This window comes from Equus asinus, chromosome 20 (genome assembly GCF_041296235.1).
Source record: "Equus asinus isolate D_3611 breed Donkey chromosome 20, EquAss-T2T_v2, whole genome shotgun sequence".
NCBI classification, from domain to species: Eukaryota; Metazoa; Chordata; class Mammalia; order Perissodactyla; family Equidae; genus Equus; species Equus asinus.
In genome coordinates this window covers 39,902,255-39,927,293 of record NC_091809.1, presented here as the reverse complement: position 1 = coordinate 39,927,293, position 25,039 = coordinate 39,902,255, and the positions used below count along the sequence as shown (strand labels likewise).

General features: G+C 36.1%; 1 protein-coding gene and 2 pseudogenes across 1 annotated transcript; all 3 read right to left on the bottom strand.

The window, feature by feature from the left end:
- Window positions 1-7,370: 7,370 nt before the first annotated feature.
- On the bottom strand, window positions 7,371-11,726 carry LOC106835988 (olfactory receptor 8B8-like; annotated as a pseudogene).
- Window positions 11,727-15,095: 3,369 nt separating this feature from the next.
- LOC123278877 (olfactory receptor 8C8-like) lies at window positions 15,096-16,051 on the bottom strand. Its single transcript, XM_070491489.1, is given in 2 exon segments — window positions 15,096-15,715; window positions 15,718-16,051. Coding segments are annotated over 2 exon segments (930 nt in total). The 5' UTR covers window positions 16,028-16,051.
- Window positions 16,052-23,129: 7,078 nt separating this feature from the next.
- On the bottom strand, window positions 23,130-24,048 carry LOC139041234 (olfactory receptor 8B3-like; annotated as a pseudogene).
- Between the last annotated feature and the right edge of the window lie 991 nt (window positions 24,049-25,039).

Genomic DNA, 25,039 nt, shown 5'->3' with positions numbered 1-25,039 from the left:
AATCTATCCACATATGGTATGTAACTCCACTACGTCGCATGATGAAACTCTAAGTTTATATCTTTCTCTTGCATTGCCTTGTTTATGATTGTGACAGATAGCACATTCCCACACATTGCTAGCCACTTAGTAGGTAACAAATGCATTTTGTTTTGCTTTTACATGAAGAAATCATTGAAGCAATAATCATTTCCTCTTGCTGGATTCATCAAGTACTTCGTGCTCAGACTTGCCTCTCTGGAGCTGGAACCAGGAAGCATCTACCTGAATGTGCTTAAAAAAGATTAAAAGTGGGTTGCATGCCATGCGATCAATGTTAGGCAGTGATCTCATAAAATACAAGACTTGAAGACTCTATGTGTGTGTTTGTGTGTGTGTGTGTGTGTAGGGAGGTTGTGCGAAGAAGAATGGAGCAGCAGAGGATGGTGTTCGATAAAGTTGAGGAGTTAGAAATTAAAGTGACATAGAACCCAAACCCCTTTTGCTTCTGGTTTTCCTCAGCTCTTAACCACAGTGCACCCTAATTATGTCCATTCCAAACCTGATCCTGAGTTACAATAGCAGTTCTTTCAGAGAAAATTTACATTAAACAAATTCAGGATGCAACCAGGGAACTCACTTCCTAATCTATAACTAGGAGGCCCATTTTCTGTTACAGCTCAGGGACTCCAAGCTTTTGCACTGACTTAGAGACACTCACTTCCTAGTACACAGATATAGGCAAACCCCATGGCCCTGTTAAACTCTCAGCTGTGACAACTTCGATAGAATTACACTTTCTCTCATAACTTTTTAATGCCATTTGCATAACTCAAAGAAGCAAAAACTATAAAGAATGACTCTATGTTACACATGCAAAACATCCTAACTTCATTTCTCTCTTTTGAGAGAAGTCTAAATAGACACATAGAGCTTAGGTTGCTAACTAAAAGCTATAGTTAAGTTGCCTCTTTTAAAACTTTGCCACACTAAACTTTACAAGCTGTATTTATCCATTTTATTGTTTTTTCCCCAAAATAATCTGAAATAATGGAATTTAACTTGAAAGAAATTTTATCTTTTCTAGAAATGAAACATTTAACTTATATTTGGAGCTTCTCAGATGAAACAGTATCAGGTTTAACACACACTTTTGGCCACCTTAAACAGTGATAAAATACATAACAAATGGACCTTTACAACGTTTACAAATGTTCCCAAATAGCACAAATATTATTTTCTTATTTAGATACACTTCTCTCTTAATAAGGAAAACAATTTTATCAAAAGGGAGAGAGAAAATGAAAAAAGCAAAAAGAAAACACCAACCATGATCAACTATTTTATACAAATGGAACTTAAGTGAAAATCAAGCATGTTCATTTTGAGGTCAGGGGATACACTATGAGTGGTCATTTAAAGCCATTATCCAAGAATTTAGCAATGCTGAACAACTAAAAAACAAACAAGCAAGCCAACATACCAGTGTTGCTAAATTTCACAATATCTAAATCTTGAGCGGATATTAGAAAACAAGTAAAATGGAAAATATTATTAAATTATCTTACAAAATGTTGAAATTGTTACTTGATTGAGGATAAAGGATTTTTAGAGTAATCATTTTTTCACTATTTTCTAAAAAGAAAAATAATAAACCATTCTATTCCAGAAAAGACATTGTCACAGTTTGATTTATCCACCAAATATTTGTTTCAAATTATCATTGCTATGCTAAATGCAATTGGATATTTTTATACCTTAAAATTCACAAGAAAGTAGTATAAGGAAGTCAAGAAATATGGAGTGACTTAGTTGTTCCAAGGTCCTCCAACCCTTTAGGGTTAAATTTTTTAATATTAAATAACTTGAGCATTTGTCCTGTCCAGAAAAATGTTGTGATCTCTGTAATATTTCTGCAGCCTTCCAGAAAGGGAAGGAGAGTCATAAGAATGGGCTATAATTATCCATCATTTTCATTTTAGATTCCTTCTTCCTAATTTGAGTTTTACTTACTATTTACTAACTTATATCCTGAAAAAATGTCCTTTCTCTACCTGCTTCCCCAAATTTGACCACAGCTTTTCCATTTTTATTCCCCTAAACAACACAAATGTATAGTCATTATGCATCATAAACTTATTAAATCTTTATGGATTGTATATTTATAGTACTATATAGAACAGGATAACAATTCAGATTGAAATGTGCTTTCTAAAACCTCATGATCACTGCCTAACAGGGGCTTCTTATTTATTGGCCAAGTGTCTTGTTGAGTCATGGTCTAATTACATGTTCTGAACTCCTTTCTCTCTCAATTTCTGAATTATAAGTACTCGCAAACTCTCCAAATTCATTTTTCTTAATTTTGGAGAAGAAGTCACTTTTATATTTGAGCCAATCGTTTCCCAACTATACTAGCGAGAGACCTCCAGAGTCTCAAGACAAGCTTATTGGTATGGGTCAGTACAAGGTCCATCCTGAAAATCAGGACAGGTGATTGTTTTGTCTGATGTGCAGACACCAATGGAGAGTCCATGAAAATGAAGACACACCAAAATATTTTCCAAAAAACAGCAAGCTAAATCTCCACAAAGTGACACTAATGCAATGGAAATAAGTGATTTACCTAACAGAGAATTCAAAATAACTATTATACTGATGTTCACCGTAGTAAGAGAACTATATAAGAACCAAGTGAAAAAGTGAAAATGTCAAGAAAGTGATAGACAGAGTAAACAGAGACCGTGGAGGTGGAGAACACAGTAACTGCACTTAAAATTTTACTAAAAGTGTTCAACAGTAAACTAGATATAACACAAGAAAGGATCATTGAAATTGAAAAAAAGCCATTGAAAATTATTGAGTCAGAGAGGCAAAACAAAAGGAATGAAAAATTGTGAAGAAAGCTTAAGGGATTTATTGGACACTATCAAGTGTATCAACACACACATTATAGAAACCCCAATAGTAAAAGAGAGTGAGAAAAGAACAGAAAGCTTATTAAAAGAAAAAAAAGCCTGAAAAATTCCAAAATCATAACAGCTTCCCATGACAGTGACCTATTTATAGAAAGATAAATTCCACAATAGTTGCCTTGTGAATACATCCACACAAAGACTAAGATCATCTACTTATTAACTTTCCACTTTACTTATGTGAGCCAGTCTAACTTTCATCTTCAGACTCAGGTTTATGCTGATTTCCAGGAACAATGCTTATCCAGGAATGTGACATATAAATACTCTAACCCAAAATTTTGGGACTCAACACAAAGTTGCTTATTGCTGAGTTATCTCTTAACTGGAATTACAATTATGATGCCTAGTTCTTATTTAATCATTATGTTTTATCATTCTTCTGTTGATTGAAGCACAGTCCTTTCTCTATGCCTAAATATTTCTATATTTCAGATTCTTATCATCATACATATCAAAAACATTGCCTGAAGAAATTCTTCACAGAAAGATTTTGTGAAGAAAGTAGAAAGTGTTAAGAAAATGAAATTATATAATGTGGAATGAGAACTATACCCTCTTTACATTCACTTAAATAATAACAATGATATATAACCTACTACAAATCTATACAAGGGATTGTACATTGACTTTCCTCCTCCCACAGATGCTGGTGGAAATTCTTCATTGAGTGTGGAAAAGGGATTGTTTCTGCCCTATATTGATCTGGTCTGGATTTCTCTGTACATTACTCCAACTCTGCTGGTCTTTTCAGTGTGAGCCATTCTGTACTAGGAAGACTGTCCCTGCATTCTTGGGCTTTTATTTTCAGTCTTTGCTTATGGTTTAGTTTAATATTTATTTTAAGTAGAAGTATAAGCAGTTTTCTAATCTTAATTCATTGTGAAATTTAGCATAAATACATATAAAATTCTACAAAATATACTTCAACCCTTATATAAAATGAAAAGCTTGTAACAACCATGCACATCTAAAATAGAATATTGCCAGCATCCCAGATTCCTTCTGTGCCCCTAAATGATAGTAGCTCCATGTACCCCTCCGTTATCCATCTTTACCGTGTTATAATCACTGTCTGGCTTTCTTTTATGGCTTCATCACTTAAACAGAGCCTCTTGGTAATCTGCATCCAGCCCACAGAAGGACAAAGGGAATGTAGAGAGGATCATTATAGTCTAGATCATTATAGTCTATACTTATGTATTCCCATTTATTTTATAGACCAGTATAAAATAAGACCATATTCACACATTCTAAAATAGACAATGAATCTGTCAAATATAAAATGTGAAAGATACTTTCTTGACATTTTTCTTATTCTAGCATTTGCTTTGATTTGTGTTCTGAGGAATTTTATTCACTGAAACCATTGTTCATGTTTCACTGATACTTAAAAGTAGAGTAATTTTGTATAATAATAATAACAATACCCTGATAGATTTAGAATCAAAACACTGAAGTCCTAATATCAGCTTGCCCACTAAAAGTTGTGATTTGGAACAAACCATGAACACTTCTCAGCATCAGTTTCATCATCTACTAAATGAGAACTAAGATCCCTCTCTTGTGTTTCTCATATTACTTCCCTGGGGAATACAGACTCTAACAGATATGGCATTGCAGAAAAAACTGAAGCACGTAATATAGAGATTATATTAATATTTATCTTAACCTCTATATTAATATTTAAAATGGTTTAATTTAACTTTATGTCAGAGACAGGATTTAAACAGCCAAGGTGATTTTGCCACCCCTCCTGCTCACTGAGGAAGATGAGGGTCTCTGTCTTTAAATGTAAAACTTTCCCACACTTGAGTGGGCATATTTTGTATGACAAAGCCTGCATATAAACCACCTACTTCATCTAGTGCTCAGATGATAATCCAGTGAAATGTCCCAGTACTCAAGAAAAAAAACAACTATACCATACTTAGGGAAAAATCCCACATCTGACCCCAACATGGACATTAATTCAATAAAATAAATTCAAGAATTAATTTTAACTGTATAAGACTGATTTTAGAATCTGTCTATAAGTAGCATGTAGCTCTATTCTGTCGCATTATGAAAATCTACATTTCCATCTTTCTTAGCTTGACTTATTTATGTTTGTGACAAATAGCTCAATGCTACACATTGCTAGGCACTTATAGGTACAAAATGCTTGGTGCGTGTGTGTGAAAGATTAATGAGCAAATTTAAGAAACACATTTGGCCACCTCAAATAGTGATAAAATTTTTGACAGAATTGATGCACCCCTCCAGTGTCTACAAAGTTTCCCAAACAGCACAGACATTATGTATGTACTCACATACACGTTTTATTAAGAAGGAAAACAATTATATCAAAACAAACATTAAGTAAAAGAAAAGCAAAAGAAAAACTCCAACTAAGATCAACTATTTTATATAAATAGAACTTGTTAAGTGAAAATCAAGCATGTTGACTTTTCAGATCAGGTGATGTACTATGAGTGATATTGAAAACCATAAGTCAAAAATTTAGCAATGCCAAACACGTAACAAACAAACAAGCCAACAAACTAGTTACGTTAAATTTCACAATGCCCTAAACCTTGGGGAAATTAGAAAATTGGTAAAATAGTAAATATTATCAAAGTTATCATAGAGATGTTTCAATTATCATTTGATTAAAGATTAAGGATTTTTAGAGTAGCATCTTTTTATCTCTCTCAAAAGAAAAATAATCCAACATCCTGTTACAGAAAAGAAAATCATCACAATTTGGTTTATTCACCAAATGTTCCTTTCAAGTCGCCATTGTTCTCCAGTCTGCAATTAGAGGGTTTTGGATCTTAAAATCCATAAGGAATTTGGATATGGAAGACAACAAAAACAGAAGTGATTTAGTTGTTTCCAGGTCTTCCAACTCTATGGGTTTAACTTGTTTAGTATTAAATAACAAGATGTTATCCTAGCCAGAGAAATCTGGCGATCTCCATAATATTTTTCAGGCCTTCCAGAAAGGAGATGAAAGTTATAGAAAGTATTTTCTTTTTCCCATTATTTTACATTTTAAATTCCTTAATCTTAACTTAAGTTTTGATTATCACAAATTACTTATCTCCTGAAGTTGCTGTCCTCTCTCTTCATGGTTCCCTCCAAATGAAGCCACCAATTTTGGCCTTCATTCCTCAAAACTTTTAATATGTGGTCATTGTCCATTATAAGTTTTATCAAAGCATTATGGACAGTAATGATAATTACAGTATTTAAAGAGCAGGATAGAAATTCAGATTGAAATGCATTTTTAAACCCCATGGTTCTTTCTCTACAGAGGACTTTTTGTTTATTGGCCATGTGTATTTTGAGTCCTGGCCTAATGATCTGTTACTGGGCTCCTTCCTCTCCCATGTCCTATTCTCTGAATTACAAGCACTTGCAAACATTCTACTTGGGTTTTTTAATTATGGTTATTATTTTTCAGAAAAAAAATAAGCTTTCTATTTGAGCCAATCATCTCTCAACTATCTGAGCCTGAGAGGACTTTTCTTTTACAAGATAAGAACCATCATACTAATTTCCTAAATATGAAAACTGAAACTGCTATACTGAGAGACAATCATGCATTATCCAACAAAGCACAGTCAACTTTCAAAATAGAAAATTTTTCTCATATTTCATGATTACTGAAATAAAAATAATAAGATGAAGAAGATGAAAAGTATACTTGAAAAAATCATTGACTGGAAATCAGTAGCCTAACAGTTTATCTAGGTTTTTCATTAAGAAGATATATGACTTCAATAATTAACTTCTCTGAACTTTAGTATCATGTCTCTGGAATAAATATATATTGATGATCTATTATGTGTCAGTTTCAAATTTATAAAGATAAATATGAAATCTTTGACCAAAAAAGCTTAATGCACAGTGTGTAGAGTTGGAAAGTGTATTGTATTTGAGACTTTATAGGACTTGCTGTATCTGTGAAACACCAGCATTCAAGGAGGCACATTCCAGGCCAGTGGAGGAGGAAAAGACAAGAGTAGAAACATAGCATCTGATTCCTGATTCCAATAGCACATTATAAGTGGCAGATAGAAAGGCCCCAACGGCAAATGTCACTCTAGTGTTACTTGATCATTTGCAGAACCACTTAACTTTTTCCAGGAGAGAAAAAGAAACTCCATAATGAAACAGAAAACACAGAGATAAATTTACTCTTTAATGTCATTCTTAAACAGGTAAAATGGTGAAAAAGAGAAGAAATTGTGAAATGGTGAAGAAGGAAGATCCACTATTAATACTCGGAAATAAATTGAGAGAAGACGCAAATTTCCGTTGCTATGGTAACAGATATACAGGATAAGAAGGCTTCCACTTAAACTGTTGTAAGGAAACAAACAGAATCCATGAGTCCTATAACCACACTTGCAGAGACACTCTTTCTGATCAAAATTTTCTCCTAGTCAGGGTTTTTCTCAGAGCAATTTTAACATCTTTATTCCTCAAACTGCAGATTAAAGGATTCATTGTGGGGACCACATTGGTATAAAAGACAGAGGAGGTTTTTCCCTCATCCGTAGACCCAGCAGAAGAAGGTTTCAGATACAGACATACACCTGATCCTAAGAAGAGAGAAATGGCAATTATATGGGAACTGCAGGTACTGAGGGTTTTAAACCTACCCTCCATGGAGCTGATGTAGAGGATACTGGAGATGTTGAAACCATAAGAGATAAAGATGGTGAGACTGGGCACAGCACCATATATGCTGGAAACAATGAAAATTACTAGCTCATTGATGTAGGTGCTCATGCAGGAGAGCTAGAGAAGAGGGAAGATTTCACAGAAATAATGGTTGATGGTGTTTGCATCACAGAAGGTAGTATCTGCTTGCATCCAGTGTGTCCCATAGTACCAGAAAATGCCGTCAAGTATGAGCAAAGCATGAGGCTGGAACACACTTTAGCAGACATGGCAGTGTTGTACAAAAGAGGTTTGCAGATGGCCACATAGCGATCAGAGGTCATGGATGCCAGCACAAGGCATTCAGAAGTAGCAAAGAAAGAGAAAAAGTAAAGCTGGGTCATACACTCATTGTATGAGACAATATTCTTTGATATGAAGTTAATCAGCATTTCCGGAGTAATCGCGGTAGGATAAGAGAGGTCTATTAAAGAAAAATCAAATGGAAAAAAGTACATGGGGGTGCGTATGTGTGAATCCAGCCCAATTAGAGTTATCAAACCCGTATTTCCAAACACAGTGTCCATATTGATTATTAGAAACAGGAAGAACCGTGGGAGCTGGAGATCTGCTTGGTCTGTTAATCCCAATAGAATGAATTCCGTCACAAAGGAGCCATTTCTAGGGGACGTTCTTCTCCAAGTGTTTTTCAAGAGAAAAAAGGATTACGTTAGAGGAAAATCCAGCCCTTCCCATGATATTTGGTTGTACAAAAGGGGATATATGCCGGGAATATCTGTTACCAGCCCAATCTGGACCCAAAACGTCTGCCTTTATCATTATCATGGCATTGAGTGATACTCATTTTCCTTTTGTTAGATCCATTATCAGCAAATATACCAAAAGGCATCAATTTATCTTATAGAAGGGAGGCCATTGTTGCAATATATAAACCTGACTGCTGAAAAAAACAAGGGAGAAAGGAGAAGAGGGTTGGATCAGAACAGAATTGTCCTACCCTTATCTCATCATTTCTTCATTCACCAGATAATTGGAGTAAATATCCCTTCCCTAGTAAAATTGGAAGCAAGAACTCCAACAACCTGGTGCTGGCTTCTAATGCAAATTAGACTTGGTGGGTGGGAACCAAGAACCTTGTTTCTAATTCAAGACAAAGGAACCAGAGTCTAGGAGAAGTTAAGTTACTGTCCCATGTCAAAGAGTAAAAGCCATAAATGCAGAAGTGTTAGGGTTCCATCCATGGAGAGGGAACTCACTGACTGAGAAACTGCACCCTCTGAGCCCCTTAATGTCTTTGAACATTCTCTGCTCTCCCCTGAAACAGATTCTTCCTCCAGTTTCACTTAAGTCTCAGAATTGCACAAAATGGGAAAGAAAGTGTCAAATCTTAGATCTTTGAAATTTCATCTCACTAATAAAGGGACATTCATAAAAATAGAATTTAGAAACTCATCACCCTTAGGCCAGAAAATCTTAGTGCTTCCTCATCATTATTATTTACTCCTGTGGTCCTGGAAGGGCAATTTCAAGCTCTGAAGCTTTGGATACTTTGACTCTGAGGATATTGCAATAGATGTAATTTCATATATGCTCAGGAAATATTTCTGAACCACAGAGAACAATTTCTGAATGTGACTTTGAGACCTTTCAAGCTGGAGGGAAAAATAAAAACTTTTTACTATTGTAGCGCTTCCCACTTGAAAAGATGCAGATGAATGAATGTGAGTTTAATGATAGAATGCAGTTGGTTATAAACAGAGTAAAGCTTCCTCAGTCTCTTCCCCAGGGAATAGATTCTATGTGTAAAAGGGAATTAAGGGGATTGTTTTTACATCCTAAACTATGATCTCTCTTTAATTCCTTATGGACTCAATATTTTACTCAAGTTTTCCTGTCAATCCAGAGATTATAAATCTCCCAAGACAGACCTAAAATAAATTCCTGTCTCCCTCTCGTCTTCTTCTCTAAAGAAAATATATTGAATTGTTCCTTTTCCTCTTCTTCTCTTGTCCTAAATGAAAAGTTCTCTGCAATGGTTCTATCTCCAGGATTCTTCATTTCTTTTTCTGTAATTTTTCAAGAATTGCAGTATCTCACTCCAACCATTTTTTGTCCAAGGGCTATCTCTGAGATAATTTAAATGTCTTGTATCCCTTCTAGAGTCAAAAATTTTAAAACCTACCAGAAATTTCTACCTGACTATTCTGCAGGGATCTTATATGTAACATTTCAATAACTGAGATCTTTATTTCTTCTCATTGTAAAAGGAATGGGGGCTATGGAGTTAGAGAGTGTGTGTGTGAATCCTACTTCCACTCAAACTAACGATAATACCTTGATCAAATTACTTAATCTTTCTTCCTCTGCTTCATCTTTGTGAAATAGGAATGGTAAAAATAATTTCTGTTTCAGTGGATTGTTATGATGATTGAATGAAAGAGTGTAGGTAAAATGAGTCGAACAGTGCTTGGTATGTGGTAAACAGTCAATCAAAGTCAGCTGTCATCATTTGCGTTCTCAAAGCTTCCAATATATTCTCCATTCTAACACTTATTAGACATTTTTGCCCCTTAATTCTGCATTCCTCTAGAAACTATAAGTTCCATAAGGACAAATGTCTCTTCTATCTATTTTACTGCTTTTCTCATCATGCTATATATAGTGCAGAGTACATAGCAGGTATTACATAAATAATTTTCTAAAAATATTATTATGCTATATATAGTGCAGAGTACATGGTAGCCCTGAGCTAACATCTGCCACCAATCCTCCTCCTTTTGCCGAGGAAGACTGGCCCTGAGCTAACATCCGTGGCCATCTTCCTCTACTTTATATGTGGGATGCCTGCCACAGCATGGCTTGCCAAGCAGTGCCACGTCCGCACCTGGGATGCCAACTGGCGAACCCCAGGCCACCAAAGCAGAATGTGCGAACTTAACCACTGTGCCACCAGGCTGGCCCCTGATCTAGGTTTTAAGGATCTAAACACCAACTTGGGGAAAAATACATCTATAAATACTGAGTAAACTACTCTGACAATATTTTATTACCTGGGTAGAGATTACATTGATTTTTTTTTATTATTTATTATACTATAAATGAATGTTCTGTGATCTTTTCAGTACATGGTATGTTCGATGGTAAAATAAGAAAAAGAAGTGTTTTCAATATATGCCATAGTAATGTAATTATTTAAAACTCAAAATAGACTTATAATTAAAACAGAATTATTATTATTTTATTAGATAGCATTTTCATTAAAATATTTTCATAATCCTTAATCAAAATGTTTGCTTCCTTCTGGAACATATTTTTTTCTATCATGTTTTGTGAATTAAACAGCCATTACAATCAAAGACTCTTAATAATTATAACTATAACCATTTTTTTTGTTGTTGTTAAGATTTTTTTTTTATTTTTTCCTTTTTCTCCCCAAAGCCCCCGGGTACATAGTTGTGTATTCTTCGTTGTGGGTTCTTCTAGTTGTGGCATGTGGGACGCTGCCTCAGCGTGGTCTGATGAGCAGTGCCATGTCCGCGCCCAGGATTAGAACTAACGAAGCACTGGGCCGCCTGCAGCGGAGCGCGCGAACTTAACCACTCGGCCACGGGGCCAGCCCCGTATAACCATAACCATTTTCAATGACCACAGCAAAATATATTGAGTGAAAGAATGAAACAGAGATTTAAATCATTTTTTAAACAATCCCAAAATATGCAATTGAAATTATTCAAACCCTGTAACAGCTTTTTTCTTTCATTGATAAATTTAATGTAAAACCAACTTAGAATCAATTTCACTTTTTCCTTTTAAATACTTCAAAATAACAAAGAAGCCCTAATTTGCAGAAGGTTTGCACATTCTTAGAGCAATCATACCAGCTTAGATGTTACTAAGAGGATACATAGCTGGAAATGGACAAAGTATAGGAAATGAGGAGACAGAGACTGAGTCTTCTGCCTGGAAAAGATTCAGGATTCAATCCCTGGCCTCACATCGCCACAGACTGCAGATGGATGGGTGACCACTTTACTCCTTGAGCACCTGAAATACACACTCCTCCAGCATCCCCATGGGCTTCTTGTCCACAATGGGCATTGTTCCCTCTTCACTTGGCTGCTGTAGCTGGTGACAAGGTGGTGGAGCACCTCTTCAGTTGGGCTTTTTAAATGGAGCAGTGAGTGCCATTTTGTCTCATTGTTCTTGCTGCTTGCCAAAGACATGGGAGTGATCACATCAAACCTCCTTTACTCTTGACCTTCCAGGAGCCCCTTTCTAGACTACAATAAGTTAGAGCACTCAGGCTGAAACCCCAACTGGACAAGGCCAAATTTCACGGGGTTGGGTTCTGTACCTTATCCTGTGATCCATTTGCCATGCTGTCTGCTATGCAGTGGTTAGAAAACTCTGTCCCAATTTTTATTATTGAAGGAGAAAGAATGAGAATTTTGAATAAAAGGATCTAAAAACTTTTCCATTAGTGATTCAGCCTCTGTTCTATGGCAAATCAAAGACATAATAACGTTTCAATTCCTTTAGGTGATGAAAGGAACTTGGTTGATAAACAGGCACCATTCCATGAGCACCAAAATAATACATTTCTAAAATTTCTAACATCATGTTTTTTCCTTCAAAGTTAAACTGTGGGATATTTCCATTTCAAGTTAATGTTATTTATCGTACTTAAGGCAAATTATAAATAATGTAATTAAGTTTATACATTTGATATGATTTCAACATGTGTTAATATGGTTTGAATGTAACTAAATCAAATTTTTTTGGATTTAAATTGTTTGTGGAGTAAATATCGTAGAATAAGAAAGATGTAGGTGGCAATATCCATGTCTTTAAGAAATTCACCAAATTACACATACAAAATTTCCAAACATGCAATAGTTGTAAAATAAGCTTACGCATTCTGAAATTATTTTACATTGTTTTCTTATTTTATTAATTAAATTGTAATAATTTAAAAAACACTAGGCTTGGATTTAAACAATTTTACTTATACATATTATAAAAGGTTTATTTAATTATAAAGTAAGTCAATTAAATTTGACAGGTCAGCACAAGAAATTCTATCTGTAAAATGAGACTGTTGAATTCACAGAATCGAGCCAGGCTGTCTGCTGATTCAGACTCCACCAGGGAGTGCTGATGCCCGCATATAATACTCAGACCACAAGTTGTGTGAAATGCCTGTGATTCACATTTTACTCTTTTGTTTAAGTACCAAGGATTTATAGACACGTATATTATGTATCTTATCCTATGTCTTTATTATAGCATGTGAACTTCTAAACACATGTCTTTTAGAGTAAAAGTCAAACCAAACAGTTTTAAGCTATCTGTTTAACCAAGCGCTTTAGTGGATATAGACAAAAGAAGGATAGAAGTAGATACTAGGTATTCAAATTCTACTTGTGGAATAAAAGTTTTAAACAAAATTGTGGCAGTAAGATAAGTATTATAATAAATATTATTAGCTGATTATCTGCTCTAAAGCAGTAATTTTAATCAGATTTAAGTGAAGTGCTTAACTGGAACAGTTATCTCATAAGGCTATTCTTATAAACTGATGCTTTAGAACTTTCCAAAACTAACGGTATCTTTGCATAACCATAAAAATTACAGAGACAATTAACTACATCCCCAGACAGGGATATATCCTCTGAGGAACGTCTTGCCCTAAACTTACTGAGAGTCGTAATGGACAGTGGACAGTTTATCTTGTGTGTAACACACAAAATTAAAAAAAAAGTTGTAGCGTCTTGTTTTCTATTGATTTTCTTGTTATAGCAACTTCTTTTTGTTTCCAACTGACAGCACAATATTTAATAGGCTTCTTAAAACAAACATACTACAATGAAAATTGTGACACGCCTCATGAGGGAGGCTTGTCCCCAAACTCCTCAGTCTCACTATGCCGGGAAATGGTCACTATTATAAAAATATTGTAATAAAATATTTCAGTGTAATTCATCTTGTTTACCCCACCTTAAATCAAACTTCTCTAGGGGCAGGTGCATTTTTCTAGTTTGGCATCACACCTTGTGGACCATGTCTCTGCAACAGGCATCTTAGTTGAGGCCAACATTCCCACGAAAACTCCCACTATCAACCTCATTCTGAAGCAAATCTTCAGAATTAATCTCTCTTCCTTCAAAATTCTGTCTTTTCTTCCATTTCTTTGCGGGATGAACAGTAGTTTCAAAAACTGGTCTCTGCATCATTAACTGTGTGATCTCGAGCAAGTCACATAACTATTTCCTTATCTAAAGAACGCAATAAGGAAAATTATTTTTTAAAAGGATTTGTAAAAACTGTGGCACACTGTATGGATCACAGATTTAATCTTTATTCTAAGAGACAAAATGGAGGAGTCATATTCACATACTGAAAGAATAATCCCAATAGGACAAGGTTTCTGTCATATATTTTTGTATTTTGAAAGCTGGAAAACAGATCTTCTTCTGCACAGGGGAACCCTTATGACAGAGTTAGGAAAACAAAGAATCTTGACATTACATGTGGCACCCTATTCTGTAGCCAAGAATATTATTGTGTAACTTTTAATCACAATCACAATCCACAGATACAAAGACAAGTTGGTGACAATTTCAATTCTATTCATGACAAAATATCAATAGATCAATGCAATAAATAGAGGCAATCATTATTGGAGGGGATTGAGAAAGGTGGGCAGAATAGTGTGGCTCATTCTTTCTCAAGCATCCTCAAGAATAAAAGAAAAATCCTTGGTTCAACAAGTTCTTCAATTCCTTTACATATGTGAGATGGAAAATCCAAAACAAGAAGCACTACTAAAAATAACACTGAATGCCACAACTAGAAGGACCCACAAGTAAAATATACAACTATGCATTGGGGGGATTAAGGGAGGAAAAGCAGGGGAAAAAAAAAGGAAGATTGGCAACAGTTGTTAGCTCAGGTGCCAATCTTAAAAAAAAAATTAAAAAATAACGCTGAAATATTCAGGAGTATTTTATAACTCTACCATGTCCTCAGTTTTGTTATTCCTTCTCTGTTTTAATGCAATTACGACTAATAAAACCCTTGAAACAGAAAAGGAGTCTATATAATTGTTTCAAAGAAAGCAAGAAAGAAATTAAATGGTCAGACAGCATGCCACTCATGGCTTACCATGCCTTACATACTACCAAAAAAAAAATAGTAGGTAGTGTGATCTGTAGATAAGAAAGCTTCTCAGCTCATTGTCTCCAACTGGTATAGAGTCAACTAAACACTGAGGATGACTCTTGTATCCAAGAATAAGCCCATAGAGTTACATTATGTGGCAAGAGAAGCAAAGATATTAGAGCAGAAATACTACCAAGAAAACTTTAGAAAGACAACTGAAGAGAATGAAAAAAGAACAAAAGGAAGAAGTTGAGGCAGAGCAAGAAGAGGCAAACAACACAGAAAAGGGGGAACAGATGGTTCCGCTCAGTTTATAATTCTCTTCAGAGTTTCCTTCATAGCAAGTTTGACATCCTTGTTCCTGAGGCTATAAATGAGAGGGTTCAGCATGGGCACCACATTGGTGCAAAACACTGAGAAAAATTTTCCCTGGCCCACAGACCCAGCAGGTGATGATTTGACATGAGTGAGCAACCCACATACATAGAATAAACTGACCGTTATTATGTGGGAGCCACAAGTGCTGAAGACTTTGAACCAACCTTCAGTTGATGAGATGTGAAGGATGTTGAAAATAATCAAAACATAAGAAATAAAGATAATGAGGCCAGATACTACAACAACTGTGCCCACAATACCAGACATCACAAGCTCATTCGCATAGGCGCTGCTACAGGGGAGCTGGAGGAGAGGGAAGATGTCACACATGTAATGGTTGATGATGTTGGAATCACAAAAGATCAGCCTCATCATACACCCTGTGTGCACCATGGCACCGGCAAACCCCATCACATATGAACCAGACATCAGCGTAGAACACATCTGAGGGGACATGGTGGCCGTGTACAGCAGGGGTTTACAGATGGCCACATAGCGATCATAGGCCATGGCTGTCAACACATAGCACTCAGCATTGGCAAAAAAGCGAAGAAAAATAGCTGAGTCATGCATCCTGTAAAGGAGATGAAGTTACTCTCTGAAATAAAACCAGTTAGCATTTTGGGTGTAAACACAGATGAATAACAGATATCAATAAAGGATAGATTGAAGAGGAAAAAGTACATGGGGGTATGAAGGTGTGAATTCAGACATATTAGATTAATTAAGCTCCAATTACCCACCACTGTGACCACATAGTTCACCAGAAACAGAAAAAACAGGGGCAGCTGGAGTTCTGGTTGGTCTTTGAAACCCATTAGGATAAAGTCAGTCACAAAGGAGTCATTTTCCACAGCCATTCACTTCACAGGTATGATCTGTAGGAACAGGCATAGAAAGTGACTCTCACTCTTTGTCTCCAAAGGAAGAGCTGGATCTGTTGATTTACAAGCTCAAGGCTGTCTGAGGACACACAGAAAGGCATGTAAGGAGTAAGACTTCCTATGATTTTCCTAATGATTCCTCATTTCCTCCTATATCACCTCTTATGTTGTTTGTTTTTGTCTAGAAAGAAAGTGAAAGACTGCCAATGTCTTTACACATCATTTCCGCCTTTCTCCCCAGTCTCCATTAAGGATCAAGGCTGAAAAGAGAAATAAATAGATGGTGTTCCCCAGAACCTTGATTTTTGCAGTTGGGGTTTGAAAGGAAATTAGCAAGACAAAGGTTATTCTACCCTCACCTTCCTTTTCCTGGAGTCCTCACTGCTGTGGGATCTTAAGTCCCCTACAGGACTTACCCTACAGTCCTGAGGGCGTTAAAGACAATGAAGGAGACCATATACATCAGAAGTCTGCTCAGTCTTTGACATGTTAAAAGAGGTATTCTGGGAAGCAGTGCATGATTTCTACTTGAGAATTTGCCCTGAAAGTCCTCTTCATTTTGAAGGAGGCAAACAAGCTTATATGATCTCCACAGCAATCAGTTAACTCCAATGAGAATCTATTCCATACCCTATAGTTCTGGGAAAATTGAATAGAACCCAGAAAATTATTGTCTCCCTCATGATTTCCTTACAAGTTAAATGAGCCCACTGAGGGTGGAAATTACTGAGCCTGTGTTTATATCCTGTGTCATAGACCCAACTTTTGCTCCTTCGAGACTCAATGTTCTACTCAATTTATAGTTTCACAACAGGAATTCCTAATCCCTACTGCAGGGGAATAAGTGTTCACCTTTGCCACTTTCTTCATAATCCCCTGAAGGCTATGCAGAGTTCTAAAAGAGGAAGGCCTGGGGTTTTATCACTTGCCATTTCTAATACTTTCCTAGAGCCTCTGGGATTGCATTAGTAAAATACTAAATCATAGTTTTTAGCACTGTCTATGCTTGTGGATTTTATCTCCATAGATAGATGTCACTAAATGGTTAAGAGAGTGGGGATGGGCCTCTTAAGTTACACTAGTTTTGGACTAGATAATTCTATGTTGTGGGGTTGTCTCGTGTATTACAGGATACGGAGCATCCCTGGCCTCTATTCATTAGATTCCAGTAGTAGCCCCCCTTCACTAGTTGTGAAAATCAAAATGTTCTCCAGACGTTGTCATGCATACCTTGGGTTAAAATCATCCATATTTGAGATTATTCATCTATATGTATAGCCTGGAATTCTGCTATAAATGCCTCTCAAATGACTCTCTACCTTTATGATGGTAATAGAGATTCCCTTGTCTCTATCATGTGCTGGATCCTCTTTTTCCTCAATAACATATCCCCCTATTTGATGGTTTTCTTATTCATTTTGGTACAAGACATACTGCCTTGTTTTCTTGAAAAAGATCCGTGTAATGCAAATTTTACTGATCTTGCATGTCTTGCATGCATTATTTTATCTTCTTATATATCAGCCATTTGAATGGGAATAAACAACTAATTTATAAGTCACTTTACCTCAAAACTTTGGTAGCAATTATCCAATCTTTAGAAGCTCACTACCTCCCTGAATCTTAATAATTTTTTATCAAAACTGGCTACTTTCTCTCCATTTTGGAATCTTTTAATATCTTATATTTGGTTCCATTGGTTTGAACATTCACAATATTGTTTTTTTTTTTTTAAGATTTTTTTTTTCCTTTTTGTCCCCAAAGATCCCGGGTACATAGTTGTATATTCTTCGTTGTGGGTCCTTCTAGCTGTGGCATGTGGGATGCTGCCTCAGCATGGTTTGATGAGCAGTGCCATGTCTGTGCCCAGGATTTGAACCAACGAAACACTGGGCCACCTGCAGTGGAGTGTACGAACTTAACCACTCGGCCACGGGGCCAGCCCCCACAATATTGTATCTTGATATGTGTCTGATTATAGATTAAGAAGAGCATTAATTCAGTCCACTCAGGAAAATCAAGTCCTTCAGTTCTAGAAAATATTTCTTAAATTATATACATTATTATTTCATCCTCATTGCACTTTCTGTCCTCCTTCTGGAACTTTTATTATTCAGGTGCTGAAGTCCTGAATTTCCTCTTTTTGTGCTGCATTTTCTCTTCTATCTTCCATCCTTTTACTCTACTTTCTGGGGATAATTTAAACCTGTTCTTCCAGGACTTCTGTAATTTTTTTTTCTTTTTGCTATAACCTCTAATATTCAAGGGTATGTTTTGGTCCGTTATAATGTTTTCGGAAGTTTTCTTCTTCTGAATTGTCTCTTTCCTTCAAATTATTTCTGTTTGTTCACTTTGTATATTTTATATCAGAATTCCTTTGTAAGTGTCTCAGCATACTTGTCCATATAGTGACATTTAGGAGTGAGTTTCTAAAAAGTTAACTAGCATCTCCAAGTAAGAGCTTTGTGCTTGCCAACTGTGGGCTTCATGTATAACGTCCTATTTCAATGAGCAACTCTTATTGGTAATATGAATAGGTCTTTTATCATGTGCTTATTTGAATACCCCCCCAAAAAAATCTTGCAATATTCCTTCAGGATATAATCCTAGCCTTCAACATTCTCTGAACTGAGAAGAGGAAGAAGGTTAATGACATCAACATTCATTAGGTGAAAACTTCTCCTTTCTCACCTTGTTTTCAGGACGGTAAAACTCTCCCTCAAATGCGCATATAGTCTCCAAACTAAGAGACTCTGTTTTACTTTCTTTACGGGTAAATCTCTAGTCTTTTATTGGATGATAATGGAGGCAGTCATCTGGCTGCATGGAGAGGTAGAGGAGATCTGAAGATCCAATTACTTCTTAAACAGACTTTTAAGCATTCCATTTGTTCTGTCTTCACCTTCATGATGTCTTCTAAGGATGCCTGTTACCACAAAATTCATGATATATGAGAGATAATATGGTATAGCCAGTTGTCTTCTTGGCTTCCACAGTTCTATGTTAATGTCAGATATTATGAGTATGCCTGATATTGAACCTGAAGTGAGTTTGCTCACCCATTGTGCAGCAAGCCCATCTCTGATACCAGGTGTAGATTAAGAATGTAGGCATTTTATTGTGAAGTACTGAGCACGGAAAATGGGTAGCTAATGCTGTAATCCTAAACTCCATGAAAAGCTATAAGTAAGGGTTTTTATTTGAGTTTTAGGTAGGGGAGGGGCCATGTGCCCTTGCTGGTCAGCAATTTTCCCACCAGCCTGTGTTTGGCCTTGTAAGGTTGCTTTAAGGAATGAGGAGGAGGAAATAAGGGATTCTGCATGTGGGTATCCTTGCCTGTCTACCTCCGTGGTAGATGGTGGACTCCAGTGTCAGGAAGCTGAGGAGTTGGTGACCTGGAAAATTTAAGTTTTTTGATATTCTCTGGACATCAGTTTTCCCGTAATAATATTCAAAGACCTGTGATTAGCCAAAACTTTAGTGTAAGCCCAGCGTGAAGCCACCTGGGCTGTAACAATTTGAAACTTCTATTTGGTTGTAAACCTCAGGAAGTCAAAGGTTAAAGAAATAGGTATTTACATATGAGTGTAACTGAAGAAGCAGGGCAAGGGGATGAGTGCTTTCAGTTTTAACCCCATATATCCTGGGTTCAATGTAGGGGAACTGATATTAGGGCCAGTATCTTGCCATTTCAAATAATGCTCATTTATCTACTTTCTAGCTGCCAAAATTTCATGGTTGTTTGTGACTATGTGTTTGTTTCTTCCTTCTTTCTGTCCTTATGAGTAATGCCATATTTTAATCTTTTTTCTATCATATTAGTGAGTTTCAGAAACAAATAGAGACAAGTTGCCTACATTAAGTTTTTCTTTTTTAACTAGAGTTCTCTGCTTTATTTCTAGGATGACACCAAGGAACACACTAAATCAGCTGGAGCCTGGAGCCTGGCAGTAAAAGCTCCAGGTCTTGAGTAATTTTATTCTAGTCAGAGTACATGGTGGATGAGGCCTAAGACTCCATCAATAGATTATCTCTTTGTTTTAGAGATTTTACTGGTTCATTTCATCCAATGAACATTTATTGAGCCTTTAGACTACAAGACGCAGTGAACACTCACAGAATGAGATATAGGCAGTGCCCATATGATTTCTCAGTGTAATTAGGGAGAGAACCAAAGAAACTGAGATTTGTACCACTATTACTTGTGAGCCAATCACAGTGATAAATTCTTTGTGCACATTCCCCCAGGCTGCCCTTACAACCACCCTCTAAATCAGACATCTTTGTTCCATATATCAAAAACCTAAAGGTGAGAGGGATTAATTGGAGGATACAAAGCGAAAACAGCTACTGTCAGAGTAAGATTCATACTTAAGTATGTATGAATTCAAAATTGATTTATTTAATCACTACACTATGCAGACTTGTGTCATATGTTCTATGACACAGTTTTGTACAGGGTATATCATTCAGGATTCTTTCTATTTAAGTGACTCTTTCAATGTAAGTGATAGGAATCCAAGTCTAACTTGCCTAGATAAAATAGCCTATACTGAAAATGTGTATGAAACTGATCAGTCATGATGTACGTGGCTTCTTATTTGGCTAGACAAGGTCAAACATTCATGGGAGTGTGCCTTCCTTCCCAGTTTTTGTCCTTGTCAGTTCTACTAGGTTTTAATTTCAAATGGGCTTTTCCCATATAATGAAAACAGGACTACCAGAACCCCTAGATTTAATCTTACCAATTCAGCAACTCTAGGGGGAAAAATAAGTTTGTTAAAAATAATTTTGGTGGGAAAGATTATATTCAAATTATTTGTGTCTAATCACTGTCATCAAGATTTGACATATGCAAATTTGACAGGATTATGTCTTGTGAAGTGGGCAAGTCAGTCCATCAAAATCAGTTAAAATGTGTTTCCTATATCAGACAAGGTCTAATCATAATAATAAATGGCATACTATGTGCTTCCTACAGATGATATTTAAAACAGAGAATTGCTTCTACAGATATTGCAAGAAGGAAACAGCAAAAGTTGTCACCTGAAAATATAAAGACTAATAAGCTCCAGAAAATATCTACCACTCCCAGGACTGGTGGAACAAATAGAAAGAGGGAGAGGCTACAGAAATTCTACAATCTCAGAGGAGAAGTTCTATGGGATTTGTGCGTGAGTTAATGGAGAATTTGGAGGTGCCCTCTGACCTGTACTTTGACTGCTGAAGTAGAGGCCCGGACCACAGTGCAGGTCTAAAAATTCTTAGTCAGATTGATAGGAAGTTCCTAAGCAAAGATCCTATATCAGAAGAAACCCATGTTACACAGAAATTGGCCAGGTCTTCTTTGACAACACTGCTAAGCCATTGACTGGGGACATCTCAGAGTAAGCATGGTCTCTGTTTGAACACAATGTTGGATCCAAAGAAGTATCAGCTACAGACTTTTGTTAATGATGCTCCTCATAGCAGGTTCTCTTGAAAGGGAGTTGAACAGCACATCTATGGCTACTACAGTCCATCCCTCCAAAACTGAGTTGTACTCCAAAGTTCTTTATCACTTATTTATTTATTTATTATTCTTGTTATTTAGTATTATATTTTGTTAATTATTACTTACAACAATAAAATTTACTGTCATTGTTATTTGAACAAGATAAGACTATTCAACAAGAATTTCTCACCTTCCAAATATGTCTGACATTCTAAATGGGAAAAGCATTTGAGAAATAAGGAAATCATAGAAAACATCATCTGCTTTACATATGCTTATTATCTTATTGATGAGACAAGGTGCTATGGTCAAATTTTGAATCCTAACCCCCATAGATGATGATGTTAGGTGGTGGGGCCTTTAGGATTCATGAAGATGGAACCTTCGTGAATGGGATTATTGCCTTATAAAAGAGTCTCCACAGGGATTACTGACCCCTTCCACCATGTGAGCCTATAATGAGAAGTGGGTGACTCAGAAGAAGGCCCTCATCCATTCATGCTGACACCCTGATCTTGGACTTCCACTCTCAAGACTGTGAGAAATAAATTTTTGCTGTCTATAAGTCACCGAGGCTGTGGTATTTTGTTACAGCAACCCAAATGAACAGAGACAGAGATTTAAAGATGCTCACAAAATATGCTAGAAATATAGTTTATCATTAATATACATCGTTTTTATGATAAACCTCATTAGATAAGTAAAACAATGTTTAACATGTTTCTTCTAACTTAATGTGCAATATTTTCCTTTAAGCGCTAAATAGAAACTCTATAGTAAGGACTACATGCTCTTTTTCAAAATGTTAGATGTCATTTTAGATAGTAATGAACGCACATTTTATAATAAACCAGTTACCCCGCTTTATTGAGATCCTAAGATACATGTGTATTATGCCTTTAATCATACTCTGTTAATGCTCCTTGGCAATAAAAGGTGGAGTTATGTTTATTCTCTTCAACATTAAATGAACTGGGCTGATAGAGGCTCTTAAAAACAGGTGGCACATGGTACAGATTTTCCAATTGTCTAAGGAAACAAGAAAGGACAGAATATAAAAAGAAAATTGGTTAAAAAATAGAACAAAAGGAAAAGATCAGAGGGATCTGATTATACTTTAAGTGATATACAGTTTGTAATGAAGACATTTCATTAAATCCTGTTGCCTATATCAGCAATAATATTGATAAGAATGAGAATGTTTCTATAGTATTTGGCACTTCTGTGTTTAGGTGAACAGGTTGTAATTTTAACTTTCAGTGACTTATGAAAACTTATTTGTCCATATTAGGAATAACCCAGGAAAGAAGATGGGGAAAACATAAATGTACAATTTTTTCCTTTTATAAACATGATCCTGGTTATTTAGTAAACTGGTATGAGATGTGAGAGATACCAAGGGAAAAAATGAGACAAGATCATCTTTAAGCGAAATAGTAAGACAAGTCTATTACACCACACATAACAGTCTGTGGAAGCAACATGGTTATGGACAAACCTAATCTTGAAAAACACCAATAAAATTAAATTAAAAATTGAATTTCCTTATATCATTGCTGCTCTGAATTTGAATATGTTTCTCCTCTAGATTTTGAACAGTACTTTCTTCAGTGTAACTGTGATATCCTTATTACTCAAACTGTAGAGCAAGGGATTCAGCATGGTTATGACATTATTATAAAAAAAGAATAGAAGAAAATTTTCTCAGGTCCATAGATCCAGGAGATGATTATTTAAGAAACATGAGTGCTGGTGACCCCCCAAAAAGAGAAAGAGTAAGATGTTGGAGCTACACGTACTGAAAGTTTTGAACTGCCTTGAGTGGATTTGATATGGACACTGTTATTGAGGATAAAGATATAAGAAACTAGGGTGGTAAAATTGGGTAGTGATATTAATTCCCATGAGAATGTGAACTACTATCTTATTGACATAGGTGCTGGTAAAAGACAGTTGGAAGAGAGGAAGGATGTCACACAAATAATGATTGATGATATTGACTTTGCAGAAGGTTAGTCAAGCATGCACCCTGTGTGGGGAGTGACACCACAAATCCAATCATATATTCAGCAAAAGTTAGCACAAAACAGACCTGATGGGGCATGGTGACCTTATATGAAATGGATTACATATGACCACATAGTGATCATAGGCCACTGAGGTCAACATATACCATTCAGAGATGAGGAAAATGAGAAAGAAAAACAGCTGAGATATGCACTTGATGTAGGATATATTCTCTTTCATAAAAGTTCATCAGCATCTTGGGGGTGAAAACAGAAGGGTAACAGAGATCAATGAAGGATAGATTGAAAAAAAAATAGCCTGTGGAGGTGTGGAGGTGAGAATTTAGACCAATAAAGTGATCAAGCCAAGGGTGCCCACCATACTGACAATGCAAATCATTAGAAACAGGTTAAAATGGATTTTCTAGAGCTCTGGATGGTCTGTTAATCCAACAAGAATAAAAGTCAGTCACTAAGGAGTCATTTCTAGCCAGCATTCTCAACTTTGGGAATCTATGAGAACAGAAGAAAATTTCATCAATGGAGACCCCAGCTGTGTTCTTACAAACTCTCATTTATGAGAAGGGGACTCAGACTGGAAGTAATCAAATAAATGCTCCATTGTTTCACAGGTTCTGAGTGTACTACCACGCACCCTTCAAAATCAGTCATGAATCACTTCCTGTTGGGGATACGTTCTTTGAAACGCATCTTTAGGCAATGTTATCATTATGCAAACGTCATCAAGTCTACTTAGAAAAATCTAGATGGTATAGCTGACTACACTCCTGGGCTACACAGTAATAATCTTATGAGACCACCATCATACATGCGCTCTGTCATTGATTGAAACGTTTTTATGCATTGCATGACTGTAAATCACTCTGTCTTTTGTTGCGTGAGCTGCTTGTGACAAACAGCTGCTCCTATCTTTACTAGAAGATAGAGGAATGGAGTTACTGAGGAACAAGACTCTCTGCTGATGAGCTTCTGTATTGGGGATGTATCCTGCATCTCTCCCTCTCCTTCACCTAATCCTTCACTTCCTGGTTCCTACTCATGTTTCCAATACCCTCCTAGATAACTCACTTCTCCTGTGATGATGATCAAGAAAGAGAGAACTCCTCTAGGACAGAGACTGTACAGATATTCTGCTTTCTAAAAGGAAGTCTCTCACAGTCTATAGGGCTTGCAGATGCTTTACTACAAGATTCCATGAAGTCAGTAATTGATAACAGGTATTGAGGAGAGCCTTGGCAGCCTCAGATTTATAATTAACCATACACTCCTGTGTTTCCACACATTACCTTCCTTAGTTCCATTCCAGCTGGACATGAGGGTGAATGTGCTTTCCTTGGTTTTGTAGGAGAGCATGAAAGAGAAACATATTTATTTTGAGTTCTAAGTAAATTATTTTTGTGAAATGTATCAAGCTGTATATTTATTGTGATATGTAAAATTTTCTATATGTATAGTATATTTAAATAA